General features: G+C 45.5%; 3 protein-coding genes across 7 annotated transcripts; all 3 read left to right on the top strand.

The window, feature by feature from the left end:
• MRPS15 (mitochondrial ribosomal protein S15) lies at positions 1–6,971 on the top strand. The gene is made up of 8 exons (XM_038167310.2): positions 1–168; positions 1,553–1,615; positions 1,866–1,941; positions 2,780–2,828; positions 3,612–3,696; positions 4,660–4,718; positions 5,868–6,059; positions 6,794–6,971. The coding sequence occupies exons 1-8, from the start codon at positions 84–86 to the stop codon at positions 6,911–6,913; spliced, it is 729 nt and encodes a 242-aa protein (XP_038023238.1). The 5' UTR covers positions 1–83; the 3' UTR covers positions 6,914–6,971.
• An 843-nt stretch (positions 6,972–7,814) lies between these two features.
• OSCP1 (organic solute carrier partner 1) lies at positions 7,815–18,780 on the top strand. 3 transcript variants are annotated; one of them, XM_038167307.2, is made up of 11 exons: positions 7,820–7,974; positions 9,755–9,784; positions 13,269–13,423; positions 14,055–14,222; positions 14,776–14,856; positions 15,466–15,569; positions 15,933–16,061; positions 16,612–16,681; positions 17,210–17,349; positions 18,027–18,090; positions 18,632–18,780. In XM_038167307.2, the coding sequence occupies exons 1-11, from the start codon at positions 7,863–7,865 to the stop codon at positions 18,746–18,748; spliced, it is 1,170 nt and encodes a 389-aa protein (XP_038023235.1). In that variant the 5' UTR covers positions 7,820–7,862; the 3' UTR covers positions 18,749–18,780. The 3 variants fall into 3 exon arrangements, with proteins under 3 accessions (XP_038023236.1, XP_038023235.1, XP_038023237.1); XM_038167308.2 differs by lacking the exon at positions 9,755–9,784 and having other exon boundaries at positions 7,815–7,974; XM_038167309.2 differs by lacking the exons at positions 7,820–7,974; positions 9,755–9,784 and adding an exon at positions 13,023–13,163.
• Positions 18,781–18,848: 68 nt separating this feature from the next.
• Positions 18,849–20,038, top strand: LSM10 (LSM10, U7 small nuclear RNA associated). 3 transcript variants are annotated; one of them, XM_038167313.2, is made up of 2 exons: positions 18,849–18,960; positions 19,496–20,038. In XM_038167313.2, exon 2 carries the CDS (start codon positions 19,552–19,554, stop codon positions 19,921–19,923), a length of 372 nt encoding a protein of 123 aa, XP_038023241.1. In that variant the 5' UTR covers positions 18,849–18,960; positions 19,496–19,551; the 3' UTR covers positions 19,924–20,038. The 3 variants fall into 3 exon arrangements, with proteins under 3 accessions (XP_038023241.1, XP_038023240.1, XP_038023239.1); XM_038167312.2 differs by having other exon boundaries at positions 18,856–18,960; positions 19,545–20,038; XM_038167311.2 differs by having other exon boundaries at positions 18,861–18,960; positions 19,478–20,038.
• The last annotated feature ends 42 nt before the right edge of the window (positions 20,039–20,080 follow it).

Raw genomic sequence — 20,080 nt, 5'->3', positions numbered from 1 at the left:
CACATCGATGCGCTCGGCGATCGCTGGGCGGCGGCGGCGCCTGGGCAAGATGGCGGCGCCCAGGGCGGCGGGGCCCTGAGGAGATGGGGGCGATGGCGGCGCTGGGCCGCGGCCTGGCGGGGGCGGCCTCCGCCGTCTTGGGGGGCGGCCATCGAAGGGCAGCGGCCGGTGAGGGGTCGTGGGGGTGCGGGGCGGCCCGGGGAGGGAGCCGGGAGAGGGGGAGAAGGGGAGGGAGCGGAGGGGAGGGTGGAAAGGTGAGGGGGGCTCGGGGCGGGCAGCAGCCTGAGGGGGGGTCCTGACGGGGATGGGGGAGCCCCCGCGGGGCTGAGGTGGGCCTCAAGGGACAGAGGTGGCCATAAAGTGGGAAACGTGGCCCCAAGGTGGTAGGGGTGGCCCCCAGGGGTCACGGGGCTGGGTGGTCCTGGGGAGGGGACAGGGGCTGGGGGTGCTGCGGGGGAGGTGGGGAGGGCCCGGGGGGGGCCGCAAGGCCTGAGGGGGACGGGGGTGGGCGGTGTGGGGTGGGGCTGGGGTGAGTGGGGCTGGCTGTGGGGTGAGTGGGGCTGGGTGGCCCCCTGTGTGCTGGGGCTGGGGTGGGCGAGGGGTTTTGGGGCTCAAAGGGGAGGTGGGCAGGGGGCTGAGGGCTGGGGACAGCCTGTGGGGCTGCCCTGAGCACCTCGGGGCTGTGCTGAAGTAGCTGAGGTGGCCCTGACACCAAGGGTCCAAGCCCCAACACCAAGGGCCTGTGTGGCTGCTGCGTGCCCAAAACCAGCCCTGAGCTGATCTAAGGCGCAGGTCACAGCCCCAGCGCTGTTTCTGTGCATGCTGCTGTGGCACAGGCCACATGAGAGGGCTGACTGAGCCATGGAGAGATCTGCCCTGCGCTGAGCACGTGTCCTGCGAGCCAGGGCTCAGGTCTGGTGCCTCCCAGCTGCGGAGTTTCGCTAGCTTGCTGCTCAGCAAACTCCGTTTGTAGGCAGCACTGGCAAATTCTGTACTTGAAAGAATGCTTGAATAATCTCAAGCAGGTGTTGGTACCAATATCAAAGCCTAGAAAGGGCAGTTGTAAGAGTTCTTTCTAGTCTTGGAACTCAGGATACTGATGAATATCCTTGTCTGTACCAAGGTGTGCCGGTCAAAGGTTTTTGCTGCGTCTCTCTGCCACTGGCATAGTTCAGAGCAGCCCATTTAACTTGCACGTGAAATTATTGGCATTAAATAATCAATTTAAATCCTTTAAATGAACACAGTTCAGCTGGAGAACCTTCCGTTATGTTTAGCAGCAGGCCAAGCACTTGTGATCTCTTCCTGCTAGCCCTGTTCTTTTTTTCATTTGAGTTGGCTTCACCTGTTTGTTTTAGCTCCAGTGTGAGGACCGCACTGAAACTGTTCCATGCTGCCTGTGGGACAAAAGACCTAAGTTGGTTACAAATCATCTTGGAGTCTACGTACTCTGACCAGTTTTCTAGTACAGACTGGGCAGTGTTTAATGAGTATATAGGTAGAAAAGTGCAAACAATCTAATAGATCTTTGTTGTTTTTTTTTTTCATCAAGTTTGCAGTGCCTTTATTCAGCCAGCAAGATGTTACGCCAGACCTGTGAGAAGAAAGATAAGAGGTATGTCAGGATTGGTGGGAGAAAGTGGCAAAATTTTACTGTTGATGCTATCGGAGTTGTACTCTAATGCAGCAGGAAGGGGGGTATTTGGGGAAATTTGCATCTTTTTCACTTTAAAGATGCAGATGTACACTGCTTGTGAGAAGAGAGGGAAACGTAATCCCTGCTGCAGGAATTTGCATCTCTGCAGCTTCAGGGGTGATTACAAAGGTGAGGGAGCCAGGCTTACTGCTGTATCTTTCCCTTGTAGACATCCCCAGCCATTTGGATGATCTTCCTCCAACAATGATGAAGAAAGAGTATGCCAATGTCCCGATAATAAATAGGTATGATACAGCAAAAAGGCACGGCTAATCTCTTGAGAGCTTTGTAGCTTAGATTCGTATAACCACCATCTGTGGAACATGACAGCTGCTCAATAATGAATGTTCTGTGGTCACAGCTACGCAATTAAAAAAAAAAATAACAAAATTGCAAGCCACCACTGTTTGTGACTGTGTTAGGATTCTGTTTAATTATTGTAAGATACACTGAGCATGTTTCTCAGAAGTGCTGTTTGTCCACATCTTTTGTGGACTTTGTCTACATCCGTAGAAAAAGAAATGATCTGGACATGATAAAAATAACCTTCTTAGAAGTAATCTATGCCTGTCTTGAAAACAGGTGTTAAAGAGTCTACAATTAAACAACTCAAAATGAGAGGCTACTTCTGATATTTGGGCCTGGAGTTCTGCATTTTTATGCTTTGATTCCAGAACTCTTCATGTGTGGTGCATGGAGAGCCCCCAGTGGTGTAACTGAGACTTTCACAAGTCTTTGAAGGAGCAGGTCTTAGTAATTATTTTGTCCTTGGCTACTTACCTGGTGGTTAACCTTTAACACGCAGTTTGCAGGCATTGTTGTTTTTGGAACTTCAGCGTGATTTGAAATAATTCATACAGTGCTTCCTACAGAAGCTTGATGCTTCCGTGATTTTCAGCCATTATTTTTCTTTGGAATACAGAAATAGCTCGTGGCTGACAGGTTTAGGAGGGGGGGAGAGTCACTGTAAACCTGCAGAATAAATTTGAGGGAAGTTAATGTGTTCTGAAAAGCTAGCTTCATTCCTGTTGTTAAATATACCTGGTTTCTAAGCTTATAAACCAATCTGCAATCTCCTTACAGCGTTGATGACGTAGTGAAAAGATTATTGTCACTGGAAATGGCAAGCCAGGTTAGTGTCATTTTACATGCATAAAAACTAGATGGTTTGTCAAACACGTTGGTGTAACTTACCTGTATTATTAAATGCCCTACATTTACTTTTGTTTTAAATGTTGCTTGGTGGATGCAGATCTGGGGCTATTAAATACACGAGGATGATAAGTCTTGCATGCTCTTAAAATTTATTATGGAGTTGTCTTTATGATAATAATTGCATATTAAAATTGGGTAATAAAGTATTCCGTGAGCACAGGAGGAGATGCAGCTGTGTTGCGTTATTGCTGGCGGTTGGGCTGTATTACAGAAGTAGTACGCTGGGCAGCAGGTGTTCTTCAAATGACTTTTATTTTTTGTATGCCCAGAAAACAAGTAAGCAAAGCAGAACAGCATCACAAAGATCTTACTGTTTCTTGATGCCTACCACCTAAGCTTAAAAAGATGCAAAAAGTGAAGGCAGCTACCATGTGAGACCAGCTTTGGTTCTGTTGCTGCTGCTCATGAGGGTGTCAGGACCTCTTCACCAGCCTTCTTTTGTAATTTTGGGAAGAAGGATGTGCCTGGACTCTTAGCAGAAAACAGAATCACTGTTGTTGAGATCTTTTGTGCTCCTTCCTTGGTGTACTCTGAGCACTGTCCTACGTGCAGTACGTCCCTTTTTTGCAGCACTTACACCTTTTGCGATGGACATCAAGTAAAGCTACAAAGCCTTTATCTGGGAATTTGGGAAGAGATGTGGAGTGTCTCAGACCTGCAGTGTTCCTCAGAAAGTCACAAGTTCTTTTGTTGTCCACAGAAGGAGAAAATGAAGATAAAGACACAGCAGCTGGTGGAGAAGGTCAGGAGGTCTCCTGATGACAATGGCTCCTTTGAGGTGCAAAGTAAGTTAAAAGAAGCAGAAGGATATTGTTGGCAGATGATAGTTCACTTTGCTTTTATTCAGCTATTCCCACCCTATCACTTCAAGTTTCCTGTATCAGCTAGGAAAATCTCTTTAGGAGAGCACCTGAGAGGCAGGTAGCCTGCGGTACAGGCTGGGGTGCTTACAAGAGATTTGCTGAGGAAGGCTCAGCTCACTTTTGGTGAAAGAAATGTGAAATACTCGAATTGTGGGGGCACAATTGGCTCTGTTCCAGTTATATTTATTACAAGTGTCTGCAAGGATAGTTTCCAAATCACTACTTGATATCCACCCTCTAAAGGCCGCATGTGCATTATTCTGCTTGAAATGCTTACATGACATGAACCATTGCACAGCATCCATTACCAGAAAGAAATGCTAGATTCAGCCTTGGAAGCCAAATATCCTTGTGCATAGGCAAGTTCTGCCTGAAGCACAGTGTAGGGATAGTGCAGAGATGAAGGCTGTACTGCCATTGACCAGAATGTTCTGTGCTATCATTAATAAAGGCCTTCAGTTTCTCAGGCTGCCACCAGCACCATTTCCAAAATCGAAAACCTTGAAAGCTGGATGCAGGTGTTAGGAAAAGCTCTTAAACTGTGTCTGTTCCTCCAAGGCTTAAACCAAGGGAGATGAAATGAATGTAAATTCACCAGTAATTCAGCAAAGCAAGAGGCCTTACAAATAAATTCATGTGATCAGCTGTTAAAATATTAACTTCTAATCAGGCAGCTTGATAATAGTAATAGTTCTTGCTTGGGTTAATATAGGTTATATTTTGTGTTTTGTTTACCATTTACTGTGCAATAGTATTTGCTGTGGTGCAGTGGGTACGCATAAGAACAGCAGTGTGCAACTGGCAATTTGAAGGAAACGTAAATGATGCCATTTCACCCTGGAAAGCTTCTGCTCTCTCATGGCTTCTTATGTCTGTCCTTTATAGCTGCTATATTGACTGCCAAGATACGCACTTACGAGGAGCATCTTCAGAGACATCCCAAGGTAACTGTCTGTGATCTGAGCCCATGCATGCGAGACAACAGCTGTTCAGGTTGTTTTCCGAGTTGAGAACAAAGGGATTTTGATTCTGGGGATTAGGGCTTTGCTAAGATGGTTTATAAAATAGCAGTAACTGTTCCTTGTTGTCAGTCTGGGAAACTGCTGGCTCAGTCACAGCTATGTTCTCACCCACTGAAATGTGGAATGTGTTTTATTTTTGTTACTGGATTGTTGGGAATGCCTGAGCAGATACATTTCAATGGAGTTTAGCTAAATTTGGTTTTGCTGCAGATACAGTTCCATTGCTTAGTGTTCAACATAACTAGTGTGATCACTTCAGCTGTATTCTCCATCTGTTCTGCCTTTAGCACAGTCCTGTCCACTAAATATTTTTAATGTCATAATGACCATTTCCCTACCTAAAGCTGCTTGGGTTCAAGTCCAAACTGAAAACATAACAACTGTATGTTTCTGAAAAAGATCTACTGAAGATTCAGAATGTAGTGGAAAAGGTGGGAAGTGGATTAATCAACTGTATTTGAAAAAAGTTCATAAGTATTAGCTAATCATAAAAGTTCGAAGAGTAAAACAGAACAGAATTCAGTTTAAAGAACACAGAAATTGTGCCAAATGTACAGCAGAAAAGACCTTTTGAAATTACTTGGCTCAAGCCTGGTTTTAGACAAATTGCTTGTAAAGGGTAGAGTGATTTCTTCCATGAGATTGCCCTGGACGACATGGATCAAGCTATGCATATTCTCTTCCAAAGAACAATTCAAACTGTGAAATGGAGCCAAGTCAGATTTTATCTTTACGTTTAAATTCTGGAAAAGCAAAAATAAATAGTTCCAGAAATAACACGGAAGCATACGTTTCAGAGGGGAAGCAGAGTTTTTAGCTGGTAGACTTCTCCCACAGTCTTTGCCTCCAAGTCTTTGCAGCTTGGAAAAAGCAATTTCAGTGCAAAGTAAATTAAGTCTTCACAGATCTTCTTTTAGTGATCTAATGTTCTTGTGGTATCTGCTGAGAAAAATTGTTCTAAGATACTGTCCTTAACCTGATTGTTTCCTTTTAGCCATAATTTGGTCTAAGTAATTTATTGGAATGGAAGTACAATCTTTTGCAATCTAGTGAACATTAAGTCCTTTACAGGATAAAAGTAACCGTCGTCTCATGCTGATGGCCATGGATCGCCGGAAGAAACTACTTGCATATCTTCGCCGTGTCCGCTACGATGCCTTTGAAAACACCTGCAAGCAGCTGAATATCCAGTATGCACTACCCCCTGCATACTCCCGACGGGTCACCAAGCGCTGGGTTGTAAAGAAGGCATTTTGTATCAAGGTATGGAGCAAACCAGAGCAAAAGCTATGTAACTGGAGTAGGAAAAATCTCTTCATAGAGGGCACAATTAAAACAGAAAGGGCTGATACATAAGAGTCCTTTAAATCTGTGTTTTGAATTTGAGGAGATGATGATAACAGTAGAACAAAACAAGCTTGACAAAAAAAAAAAAAAACACAAAAGGCACTTAGGCCGTGGGCAGTGAAGCGTGTACTGACTGAGGGTGTACTGTGGTTAAGAACTTCAGGTTGAGCTGCTAGTTTGCTCAGAAACGCATGATTCTAAACAGCTTTTCTTCCAAGCCTGGTGTGGGGACCTAATGTGTAAGACTATTAAGTTTGATGGCAATTTTAGAACAGAAATGTGGGTATGGCCACTGGCTCCTCTCATTTGCTCTAAATGTATTGCAATAACTGACCAGAATCAAAGCTAGACAATGCTCAGTCTATAAATATTAAATCTCAATCCAATTAAATTATAAGTAAAAGACTGGATAGCTATAACTGAATATCAGAGAGTGGTACCCTAGAACATAGGCTGCTTGGAGTCCTGGAGGAAGAAAGGGCAAGGAGCTGATCTCACTGAAATACATTGCGTGCCTTCTGGCCTCCGCTGCAGGAGCTCATCAGATCCATGCTGTGTGTCGCAATGAGCAGCAGCGGCAGAATGGTTGTAATCAGCAGCAGACAGCTTTGTCTTTCCCCTTCTCTCACCTGCTTATGCTCCTCCTGCAGGTTTTTCAGGAGGCACGGAAGCTGAAAGCACCAGAAAGGCTAAAGAAGAGGAGAGAGTGGCAAGCAAAAGCCAGGGCTGCAAAAGAGAAGCAGGCGCAGAGCGAAGGGACGGCTGTGTAGCCGCACATTGGGTTAGTGATACAGCCAGTCTCTCCAAAAATAAACAACTACCAAAAGGCTTGTCGACTTTGCTTAAGTGCATGCGTGATCTGCGCCGTGTGAGTACCCAAAAAAGTGCAGTAAGCGATTTAAGTGTTTTAGAAGTTTAAGACTGCTTCCTTGGACCGTGTCCTGAGCAGCCTGTGCTGTGCTGAGAGGAGCGCTGGGGGCTTTGTCAGCATGCCTTTGGCAGGGAAAGGCAGTGATGTCTTCAAGTGAAAGCACCTTTGAGTAGTGTCTGTCTCCTCTCATTACCCAGTGAGCCTGCAGAATTGCGCTGTCAAACAGCATTGGAGCAGCTGCTCAGCAGAATTCAGCAGGGGATTCACTACATGTAATGGAAATGAGAGGAGAGAATGAGGAGAAATGTGGCTTATTTGGAAATAAAGCAGCCCTGACACCGACTCAAAAACCCATTCCTCCTCACAATCAAATGCAGGTTGACTCTGAACTCTACAGCTGTAGAAACCGTACTGACAATCAAGTCTGGCATTTCCCAGCTGACTCGGGTATTTGCGTTCGTTCTGTGGTAGCCATCCCTCAGTATCACTCAGAAACTCAGTGATGTTATATCAAAAACGCCATTGATGGTTATTAAACTAAATAATTATGAGTAAAGTGGCGCCCGCTGGCAGAGTTCAATAGAAGAACAGAGAGCTCCCCTCAGCTGTCGCGTGGACGCGTGCCGGGGATGCCTGCGTGGTGAACCGAGGCAAGATGGTTTTTAATCCTGTCACAAAGGCTTAAATTTGGCGAGGAAATGCCTCCAATTAACCAGTTATTACAATTTAATTAGTTTTTAAGCCGTGGTATCGCGCTGTGGCGGGGGGGACATGCCAACACGGCGCCTCGCCATTGGCCCGGCCGTTGCCTGGCGGCGGCGGCGGCGGCTGTGGGGGGGGCGGGCGCCATGTCGGGCCGGGCGCTGCCGCTGCTGTTCCTCAACCTGGGCGGCGAGATGCTCTACATCCTGGACCAGCGGCTCCGTGCCCAGAGCATCCCCGGAGAGAAAGCCCGCAAAGGTGAGCCGGGGCTGGGATCGGGGCTTCGGCACCGCGGAGACCCTGACTGGGCCCTCCCGTGCCCGGCTTTGTGAGGATGGGGCTGTGAGGGGCGGTGTGTGAGGGGATCCCCAAGGATCCTAGGGTCGAAAAAGTGCTCCCAAATCATCTGACCCAACCATCACCTTACTGCCAATGTCACCCCCTGCCCCTGTCCCCAAGCACCACGTCCAACCTCTCCCTGAACACCCCCAGGGACGGGGACTCCCCCACCTCCCTGGGCAACCCGTCCCAACGCCTGAGCGCTCTTGCTGAGGAGAAATGTCTCCTCATTGCCAGCCTGAACCTCCCCTGGCACAACTCGAGGCCGTTCCCTCTGCTCCTGGCACAGTTCCCTGTGAGCAGAGGCCGACCCCAGCTCCCCACCCCTTCCTTCCAGGCAGTTGCAGAGAGCAATGAGCTCTGCCCTGAGCCCCCCTTCCCCAGCCCAAACACCCCCAGTTCCCTCAGCCGCTCCTCACAGGACTTGTGCTCCAGGCCCTTCACCAGCATCACAGCCCTGCTCTGGACACACTTCAGAAGAGGCCGGGTGCTGGAGGTAATCAGCAAGGAGCCACACTGCTGCAGGTGGGGCATTGCCCAGGGCTTTGCAGACTTCTCCTGAAGTACCATTGCTTTCAGTGCTCCAGCAAAGAGATCTGTGGTTCCTTAATAATGTGCAGACATGCGGTTAGGTTTTTGGTAATGATTCTCTTAATAATACAGGAATTAATGCAGATATACTTGCCATGATGTTACTGGAAGGATGCTTGAAAAGTAATAGAACATCGCAGTGCCTGCCACTGAAAGAAGCCCTGGGGAAGTGGTTTCCTTACAAGTTTCATTGCTCTGCCACAAGAATGGGTCCTGTGTGGTTTTCTTCTCTTAAAATAAAGCTGTTTGAGTTAAACAACTTCCATGAAGTTTCTGTAGTAATGACTGCTTGCAGGTATGACTGAAGCTGATTTGTGAAATGCACGCAGATGCTACAGGAACTGGAACAGATTTCAATAGCTCTGCACTTGTGTTGCACGTTAGTGCTGCAGACGTGCTTTTGGAATCGTAATAACTCAGGATCTGAGCTTCTCAAACCAGCTCCTGAAATGTTTCAGTATGACCAGATTTCTTTGCAACCAGAATAAGAACTTCTAAGCAATACTAAACATTTCCTTACAGCAATATAATTTTTAATTATTCATATTTGTCTTTGGTAAACTGCCACAAGTTTACTTCCTTGCTGCTGTTTGTGCAGTTCTCTGTTTACAGCTTTAACTACATTTAGTAATGTATAGTGGAATATATGAGCGGTTGAATTAGATCTGTACCAGTTTATCCACGCATGTATTTTTGTCTTTCTAAAAAATCAGGCTTTAATTTTACTGAGATGTGGTGCGGTCTTCACTGAGGTGTTGTTGCTTAAAACTGTTCACTGAAATATTGTTCCTTTATAAGTGCAAAAAAACAGCTGAAAAAAAAATCCAAGCTACATGCAAAACATGCGAAGTTTCAATCAAGGGTAAAATTTTAGCTCCATTGAGGCAACAGGGATTTTTCCAAGGGGAGGGCAAGGTTCCACCTTTTGTGTATTAATTGAAAGTGAAAGATGTCAAGTAACAGAAGAGTTCTTTCTTGTTAAGCACTGATTGCTGGTGAGAAAAATCGAAGTCCATTAGTTAGACTCTTTTTTCTTTATTTCTTTTATTCTTGAAGCTCTTGTTCTTACTTCTTGAACTGATGTTTTTGTTTTGTATGCTTCGTGTAGATGAATGGACAGATGTGGACAGGAAACGAGGTACTGTAACCTTCTAGCTGCATGCAGTAGACAAACACCACTACATGCACACATGAGGCTCGTTGTACGTGAACACACTGTATGCTGTTCCTGCAGCCCTCTAGTGATGGTGTCAAAGTTTAATAATATTTTTCACCTGTTAAAAAAAAAAAAAGAACTTTAACTATAGATCTTAGAAAAACAGGCAGTATCTCAAAATCCAGTAGCTTCAAAAGTAGCCTCTCTGTTAATTTAATCAAGGCAATATCTATAAATAGTCCATAACTTTTTCTCATAGTGCTCTTTCTAACCAGAATGGTATTTGGATTTTGCTAACATCTAGCAATGCAAGCATATAATTACATTAGCATTGTGATTTATTTATTTTTCTGCTTAAAGGCAGGAATATTAGATACACTGCATTTCTCTGTGATAACTTCTAATTTACTGTTCAGGGTTTTGATGGGTGAACTCCAGACATTTCCATCCTAGCTGCTTATCCACCCCTGCTAATGATTCGCCACCCTTGCAGCAGAGTGATCACAAATGAGCAGGTTCCCACACTCCAGACAAACTCACCCTGACTTAAATTATCACTGAAGGTGGGTTTGAGCTGAGGTTTTGCAGAGGAGAGCTAAGGTGAGTGTGATTTCCTCCTGGGGTCTGCCTTGAAATGGCAGCCTCCAGAACGGGGGTATGGTAAGTAGCTGGATGAGAAAATAAATCTCTTAAACTATCACTTTTTTCTGCTAGGTGAACATGAGTAGAACTTCCAGTGTCTCTTGAAGCAGCCCTTTTTTAAGAGACATCAGGGTTATGATTTCTATTTTTCAAAATAAGTCATTTGTAGGTTTTGAATGTTTACCAAAGGTAAATATTGATACCCTGGAGTTTGCTGCTTTTTTTGCTACCATTAAGTGCTGTTTCCAATAATTAGTTTTCCCAGCATTTAACATCTCAGAAGCATAAAAGATTCCACATTTCCCCTCTCTTTTATCACACCCTAAATGGAGATAAGTTATATAAAATCCTGCTTTATCATATTCAGATGGTGAAGGCAGACACAGATCTTGTGTTGACCAGTCAACTTCTCCTTGTGAGAGAAGAAAACTTTGTGAGCGCTGCTCTTAGGATGATCCCTTAAAAGTTACCAAAAAGCAACCACCAGAGTCTGCTGCTGCTGATAAAGCCAGATGACTAGGTTTGCCTGCCTTTGACTTTATGAACTTGTAATGTTCCCTTCACTGCCTTGAGTGTATTTGGAGAAGCATGAGCACAACCCAGACGGAAGTCTCATGTCATGCATATGAGCCGTGTTACGTTACAGCGCTAGGCGTTGAAATGTGTATGTCACTGGTGACATGACACATGCAGGCCAAAACCACCGTAAATCCTCAGCTTCTCTTTTGTCATCGCATTGTCTTCACTTGGTTTCCCTCTCCCCATCCCAGTTGATGAAACCTCTCTCTGCTAATCTGCTTTTATGCTATGTTGCTTGGCGTGCCATTATCCCTGAGCTAACACTCCTTTCTTTGTTATTTTCCATTGTGAGAATGGTGTAAGTATGTTCTTAGGGACTACCTGGGCTCTAAGATCTTTGCTCTGTCATTATCAAATGTACCTTGTGAGATTTGGCCTTTACCTTGATTTTTTTTTTTAATGTTTTTTTTCTCAGTTCTTTTCATAGCCAATACAGGAGGTTTTAATTTCAGACAATATTTTATGTAAGGCTTGGTGCGTGGATAACGTAGATCTTCTGATTTCATTGTGAATATCTACTGTCTGCATACAGTGGTATTGTCTCCTGACAGTTTTGGTTATTAGAGACTCTCCTAAGATGGAGGAGAAGCCTTTGTACAGACAACACATGTGGACAACTTAAAAATATCTTTTATGATAGCAGTGTCAGGCAAAGGTTCTTATTTTTGTCACAACTGATTACTTGCAAAATGCAGTTTATGCTAATACGTTGTGTTTGATTTACTCAACTGAAAAAAGTGAGGATTTTTGCCTAAGACTGCAAGTAGGGATTGCCTTATGGCCAGTTTATTTGAAAAGGGTGGAAGAGGAGGGATTTTTTTTTTCCATTTGTAGTGAGGTGTATTTGTAATCCGTGCTGCTCTGAAGCTGAGCTGAGGTGAGGCCCGTCTGTATTGGTTGGAGAACTTAAAACAGGAAGGTGAGTTGTGTTACGTTACAGTGCAAGGGATGCTGAAACGTGTACCCCACCACAACACGTGCAGGAGAAAACCTGTCAGCATCAGCTTTAAACAAGGGGAGAGAATCGCTTCAGAAGGCACTCGCCTTCCAGAAAACAGCTGCCAGCGTCCAAGTGCTCAGCATCTATTACACACCTAGCAACATTCCCCAGACATTAATCATCTAAGAAAGGATGAAGTGACTGGAACATCAACTTTTCTTTTTTTTTTTTTTTTCCCTTCCCTTGAGATTTTTCTAATCTATAAGAATTAGCTCTCATTACAAGCTTCAGTAACAGTCATCTGCTTAGGGAAATTTGTGCTTGTACAATTATCCCTGTGAATTGAAATTGATATATTTTTTCAACATTTTTTAATAGGAAAAAAATGTTTATTTATGATAACTCTGTATCAGGTGTATGATAAAAGTATCAAATCCAGCAGGAAAGCAAAGGTGTCTGCTTGAGTCACTCCAAAGACATTTTCTATCTTCTTTGCATTAAAAGCTTGTTAACCAGAGCGTAGCCCTTATATTCAGCATTCCTGGTCTCCAGATATTCTCGAGTTAAGTTATGTAACAATTCCTGCCTAAAATTAACACTTAAAAATGAAGCACTAGTAAGGAAGTTGAGAGTTCTGACCCTTTGGGTTGCTCTAATATCCTCAGATGTTACTGTGTTAAGAGCCCTGGATGGCCTTGCCACAGATCCCACTGTTATAAACGCTTCCTTAAATACTTGCCAGTCCTAATCCGTTTCACACAAGTACTTCAAGGAGCTTTGAATCAGTCAGGAGCTTCTGTTTAGAAGGAAAAAGTGGTGTCAAAGGCTAAAAAGAGAACCGATAGCTATGGTTTGTTTATAAAATAAAAAATAAAAAAATGCAGAGTGATGCAAAACAGTCTTCTTAGGAAGCAGAACTGTAACTTTTATAAATAATACATGCCAGAGTAGCCTGTAAACAGAATTATTTTAAAAGGGGAAGGCGCTAGCCACTGCTGCAAAAACAAGGCAACAAGACCAGCGTTATTCCCATTGGAAAACAAGGTTTGTTGTCTGCAGCTCAAACACAGTTCTGCCTGTGGGGACAGCCAGCAGGAACATGCTGCTTGCTGAGACTAATACGGCATTGAGAAAAATGTCAAAATGATGAAGTGATCTTCCTTGCTTTTCCTTTTGTGGCTATGCACCTGGTTTTCACAGGTAAGCGTTCTGTGAGCCCTCACAGCTGTCAGTGTCCACGAGTGGAATGAATTAGCCGAGTGCTGTGTTTGGGAAGCGAACAACCGAGGCTCTCTGTCTTTACAGTTATGAATGACATCATCACAACCATGTTCAATAAAAAATTTATGGAAGAGCTGTTTAAACCACAGGAACTCTACTCCAAGAAGGCTCTGAGAACGTTGTATGACCGGCTAGCTCATGCTTCAATCATGAGGCTGAACCAGGCAAGCATGGATAAGGTAAAAAGACAATCTGTCTGGTCCTGACTCTGCTGCACTTTAATGCTGCTCTTTGCAAGTTGTTCTAATTCTGAAGCATTTTGTAACAGACCTCTTTGCATTTGTTTTCTTTGTAAAAATGGCTCTAAGCCAAGAAAAGTTTGGAGAAATCCATGGTAATATCAGATAATTCATCACCTTAAGCAGAAATACTTGGTTTTGAGTTTAATAAAAGTTTAAGAGGTTCAGGAAGCCTTCTTTATAAGTTTATATATATATATATATATTTCTGTATTGATGCTCACTGTTTTGCAGTTGCAAGTATAAGAATTTTTACCTTCCAGCAATATACCCAGTGGTCAATTTTCTGGAAAATAATAATAACAATTATAGGAACTTGTCTATCTGTGAGACCTCTACCCTGGTGTCAGTGTTGTTGAAATTGTCAGTAGTCTGAGAGGCCAACAGGAGGGTGACAATGTGATTTTTAGACGTCTTATTTTCATAGGAAACAGAGCTGAAATGGTTCTCCTTACCTGCAGTCAGGTGCTAAAAGAAAAAAAAAAAAAGAGTCTAAAACCCACATGAAATTATCTAAGTGATGTTGCCTTTTGTGTTGCGATGGAACCCAAATTTCTCTCTTGTTTTGCAGCTGTATGACCTTATGACTATGGCTTTCAAATACCAAGTCCTGCTGTGTCCTCGGCCCAAAGACATTCTGCTGGTCACGTTCAATCACCTGGATGCAATCAAGGATTTCATTCGTGATTCCCCTGGCATTCTGAACCAGGTGGATGAAACTTTCCGACAGCTGATCGAGGTAAGAATCCCTAGAAAAATGGTGGAACATGGCCTTGTTTGAAGTTTTTTTTTTCCTCTTTCAAGCTGATCTTAGAGACTAAATAGTGCATCAGGAAGAGGCACATCAAGTGTGGAGCTTGATGGGTTCTTAGCCTCAGAGAGCTTTTGCTCATGTAACTGCTGTAACTCTTTGTACAACGAACAGGAGTATCCCTGTGAAAGGGAACTCTTTCCTTAAAATGGTGAAAGTTCCGGGAGGTCATGAAATGGTTCCCAGGGACTTTCTGGAGATGGAGATGTTTACAACACAAGTTTTTTATCCTTGCCCCCTTTAAATCAGTACTAATTCAGCCTGATCGAAGTCTCCACTGACTTCAGCAGAAATTAAATCAGGCTCTTAGTCCCTGATAAGAAGTATTGATACTGATCAGCAGCCCTCCATATTTAATTTCTTCTTCCTCTGCCACACATGTACTAGCTTTGGCCAGCAGTATTCTGGTGGGCTTGTTTCCACCTTTAACTTGATGGGGCATGGTACTCTTACAAAGCTTACTGTGTTTTTTCTTTTTCAGGTGTACGGCGGTCTGTCTGCTGGTGAATTTCAGCTGATCAGGCAAACACTCCTCCTTTTTTTTCAGGACATGCATATAAGGGTAAGAATCCAGTGTAACTAGACAGTAAGCACAGAAGGAAGGTTGGCTGTGGTTAGAATACGAACGTATCATGTTAGAAGTTCATGATAAAAGTTGGGTTTTGTTACTCATGCGTTTTAGTCATCTTGATGTGCTTGTCTTCAAAATTTAACAAGCTGAGCACGTCTACTACAGTAACACCCAATAATTCTAAAATATTCTGGAAAAAAATTACCCCAGATTACCTGTTTATTTCAGAGGTGACTATATAGAGTAATTCCTGATTTAGGTTTTCATTAGTTTCAAGTTTCACAGAATATCTGCTAGTAGATAAATAGGTTTTTATTTTAGTAGAAGCTTGATATGAAACTGAGAACCTCAAGCTTGAGGCTATGGGCCTTGATGTTCTGTAAATAAATTGATCATACTCAAGTGCATAAAGAGTGCACTTTATTTTTTTTTTGATGTTTCATCAGTGTGCCCATCCTCTGTATCAAAGTGTTTATGTACATCAAAATCTCTAGGAAACCGATCCTAATCTAAGCAGGAAGGCTGCAAGGTCAGACTTCAGAGAACTCAGATCAGAAGATATTTAACTGATTTTCTAGAGGACGGGATATTCTTTTGCAGGTCTCTATCTTTCTGAAGGATAAAGTGCAAAACTCTAACGGTCGCTTTGTGCTGCCAATCTCAGGCCCTGTTCCATGGGGTACAGAAGTTCCAGGACTCATCAGGTGAATTCTGAACCCCTGCTTATACTGCTTGCAGTGCCTTGCATGTATGGCTGCTCAGAAAGAACGCTCAGTCCCAGAGGTCTGATGGGCATCATGCTTAGAATGTCACTCATGTGGATAGCTGAACCTCCAGTAAGTGTCATTTATACAGCAAGATTTGGGTTTAAGTCACCCAGCAATGAAATACTGAAAGTGTTTCTGACATTTCCTGCTCCAGTAAATCAGCTGTTAGTCATTTATCCTCTAAAATAGGCACTTACCAGCATACAGAATGGTGTTACTTGTACAGTAAGCAAAGGAAGTCAGTACTAAAAATAAGTAATAGAAGTATTAAGTATGTTTCAATAATGGCTTGTTTTTAAGGATGTATAATCGCAACGGAGATGAAGTTAAAAGAACCGAGTTCACCACTGATGGAAATTACATTACTCCACAAAGGGAAGGGTCTTTTGATCTCTATGGAGACAGAGTTCTCAAACTTGGAACAAATATGTAAGTCGTTTTTGTCCTACATAGAAACATGAAGTAAACAGTGATGATTATGGATTTGTTCAGAAGCACATCTTTGGTCTTGTTTGTTTATTTCTGCCTCTTTGGCTGTTATCAGCTTGACTGCTTTACAAAGCGATTACCGGATACAAAACGTGTGTGCATAAGTGTATTCAAAAGAGCTGTGGAAAAGAGCAAAAGTTTGATTGATGTCTACAGTAGATCTGAGTAAAGAGTGTTTTCATCTGGTAATGCATATTCTGTGAAATGTAATTTAAATTTAACAGCATTCGAGAAATCCTTTTTTTCCTTTACATTTGACTTAGATAATTTTTCCATTCTCAGAATGAAACAGTAATGTTCTTTCATACAGTTTTCTCACTTAAATGTTTTAATGCTACAATAGTCCATAAAACTGACCTGTAACTTTTCATTTCTGTAATTTAAAGTCTTCGGAAAAATATTCTGAAATAAACTGAGGTCCTGTGCTGCTCCCTTCTATTTCTGTATCACATACAAGTAACAGGTTTTCCTCATGTGTTTTTCTCTGTAGGTACAGTGTTAGTCGGCAAGTAGAGACGCACATGTCAGGATCATCCAAAAACTTGGCATCCCATGCGAAGGTTAGTGTCCTTCTGATTCTGTCACTGGTTCAATTTGTGACCTCGGCAGCAGTCTGTGCTATCTTCTCTTTTGCTCGCCTCCTTTCTCAAGTAAACAATAACTATCTTTTCAGTCTACACTTACAGGATAACTTCAGGGGAACCTGTTTACTTGTTCCTCTCTAGGCCTCAGCAGTTCTCCCTGGCCCCTTTTGAACTAGGCCGTGAGAATGTTTTCCTAAAGAATTTTACGCACAGGCTTATGCAGTGGTGTACTGAAATGCTGCTTCCTATTTTAATTTCTTCCAAAAACAGGAAGCCGATTTGATTTCTCAGCTATCCAATTTAGCTGGAAAGCTATCTTGTCCTAGGTCTGTATATTCAAGGAAACATTTTAAATATTTAACTGATATTTATGACTTATCTATGCAATCTGTATTGTTAGTGTATATATGACACTCTGAAGCACACTTTTGTAATACCAGAACACACAAATGCTTTTAGTTTTCCTGGTAGTCTGACTGCTGAACCCATTTCTGTTTTCTGCAGGAGAATGTGGCCCCTAACCCTCTTGCTAAAGAAGAACTGAACTTTTTGGCCAGGCTGCTAGGAGGTCTGGATATCAAGAAACCTGGTGGCAGCGAGACAGGATTTCGACTGAATTTATTCACAACAGACGAGGAGGAAGAGTATGCTCAAGCTGTTTTTCATCTGGGGTTTGTGATTTAGTGCCATGTGGACAGTCCTGGAGACTGAGGCTGGCCCCTGACAGCTTCAGGGACAGCATACCAATCTTTTCACTATTTTCTTATCCTGGTCCAGATAGTCCCTGCAGGAACAAAAGAGGAACAGTTTGTCTGGCCATTTGTAAGACTGTCAGGAAGGAGAGAGGGATTTGTTACGAGTGCATCTCCTGTAAAGCGGGGTCTTGCGCTGCCTTCTCATGAGAAAGTCAGTCACCAGTAGGTGACGATCTGGGCTTAGGTTCCATCCCACAGAACAGACACATCCCTTCAGCACCTTTAGCTCTCCTCTCCCCCAGATGCTCATTTAAGGGACAAATAATGTGTCTGAACTGATTGCAGGTGATGAGCCTAATGGGCCCGAACACTGCAGCCACTTCCTGGCAGGGAGCATAAGGGTAGTGAGAGTTCTGTTACGTGGTTCCTGCAGAATGTGTTTGTCTGCTTTTATCCCCATCTACAGAGATAGTCCCACTCTCAGTTTCAAAACTGGGATCAGTATATGAATGTGCTTAGCAGAAATAGGAACGCTGTCTAAACTTTACATCTACAGGAGCCTCATTACTCTGTTTATCCCTTTTATGTCATCATGGGGTTAAGCACTCTTCATATTTTTAATCAAGACAGGCAGCACTGACGAGACCAGAGGAGTTATCTTACAAGGTTGTTAACATAGAAGCCACTCAGGTACGTACAGTGCGTTTCATGTCTTTGACTCTACTTATTCCCTCCTTGCTAATTACTTTTACCCATCATAGTAACTTTATAGAAATACTTTTATTATTTATTTTGGTTAAGCTTATAAATCAGTGACGGCAGTATTTTCTGCTAACCCTGTGCATTTACTAATTGGGGTTGTTTAGTCTGGAGGAGGCTCAGGGGAGACTTTGTTGCCCTCTGCAACTCCCTGAAAGGAAGGGGTGGGGAGCTGGGGTCGGCCTCTGCTCACAGGGAACTGTGCCAGGAGCAGAGGGAACGGCCTCGAGTTGTGCCAGGGGAGGTTCAGGCTGGCAATGAGGAGCCATTTCTCCTCAGCAAGAGCGCTCAGGCGTTGGGACGGTTGCCCAGGGAGGTGGTGGAGTCCCCGTCCCTGGGGGTGTTGAGGGAGAGGTTGGAGGTGGTGCTGGGGGACAGGGGCAGTGGGTAGGGGGTGGTTGGAGCGGGTGATGTTGGGGGGGCTTCTCCAACCCTAACGAGCGAGCAGTTCCCGACCCGTGTCCCCACGCAGGACCCGGGGCTCCGTGCGGAGCTGGCTCGCATCGCGGGCGAGCTGGAGGTGGCGGAGCCGAGCCCGGCGAGCTCGGGGAAAGGCGAGGACCTGCTGGCGCTGATGGACGGGCTGTGAGCCCCCAGCATTAAAAGCGCTCTCCCTCCCCAGCCTGCCTCCGAGCCACGCTGCGGGGCGGGGACGGGGCTGGGGCTGCGCCTTCCTGCGGGGGGGACACGGGGGGGGACGAGGGAGGGACGGAGGGAGGGAAGGAGGAAGAGGAGGAGGAGGAGGCACCGAGCGCCGGGGGGGGCGCACGAGGAGCGGGAGCGGCCGGGGGCGGCGTGGGGGTGAGTGGGGGGAGGAGAGGGGAAGGGGGGAATGGGGTGTGCGAGTGGGAACGGGGAGTGGGGGGTATAAGGGGACACGGGGAGAAGAGGGAAAAGGGGAGAGGGGGAAGGGGGACACGGGGGTGTGAGGGGGAAGGGGGTGGGTGCGAAGGGAAAGGGGGCACGGGGGGTGCAAGTGGAAGGGGGACACGGGGAACTGGAGTGGGAACAGGGCGTGGGGGGCTCGAGGGGAAGGAAGTGGGAGGGGGGTGAGTGGGAAAAGGGGCATGGGGTGCAAGTTGTGGGGGTACAGGGGGACTCGAGTGGGAAGTGGGGGGGTGCGTGGTTGGTGGGAGATGGGCGGCGTGCAGGTGGGTGTGCAAGGGGAGGAGGCGGTGAGCACCCACGTGTGCAAGGGGTGGTGGGCGGGGGGAGTGCCCGTGGGTCACGGGAGAGCGTGCAGGTAGCATGCAAGGCTTGTGTGTGCACGAGTGTGCGAGGCGAGGAGGGTGACTTGAACCCATGCTGGGGGCGTGAGGTGGGCACCCTGTCTCAGAGCCCTCAGGTGCCGGCGGGGCGCAGCGCCGCGTCTCCCTGCCCCTCAGCCTTGCCATGGAGGTGAGCCACTCTGTGAAGGAGCGCACCATCGCCGAGAACAGCCTGGTCATCCTGCTGCAGGGCCTGCACGGCCACGTCACTACCGTGGACCTGCGCGACGAGAGCACGGCCACCGGGCGCGTCACCAACGTGGACGCCTTCATGAACATGCGGCTGGCCCAGGTCACCTTCACCGACCGGCGGGGGACCGAGTCCCACCTGGACGAGCTCTTCGTCACCGGCAGGAACGTGCGCTACGTGCACATCCCCGAGCAGGTGGACATCAGGGCCACCATCGAGCGGCAGCTGCAGCTCATCCACCGCGTCCGCTACTTCGGCGGCCGCGACAAGGGGCGCAGGGAGTTCCCCCGCGCCAAGCACAAGTGAGCGCCGGGCTGCCACGGACACGGGGACATCTGGGGGACATCTGGGGGGACACGGGGACTGTGGGATGTGGTGTTGTGTGGTGCTTAACTGCTAACTGGGACGTGTGGCTGTGTAATTAGTGTCTGTGTAATTAGTGATTGATGCACTGCGCCTCCAT

This window comes from Anas platyrhynchos, chromosome 24, assembly GCF_047663525.1.
Source record: "Anas platyrhynchos isolate ZD024472 breed Pekin duck chromosome 24, IASCAAS_PekinDuck_T2T, whole genome shotgun sequence".
NCBI lineage: Eukaryota > Metazoa > Chordata > Aves > Anseriformes > Anatidae > Anas > Anas platyrhynchos.
The sequence above is the reverse complement of the archived record's forward strand: the minus strand, read 5'-3'. Positions and strand labels throughout refer to the sequence as shown.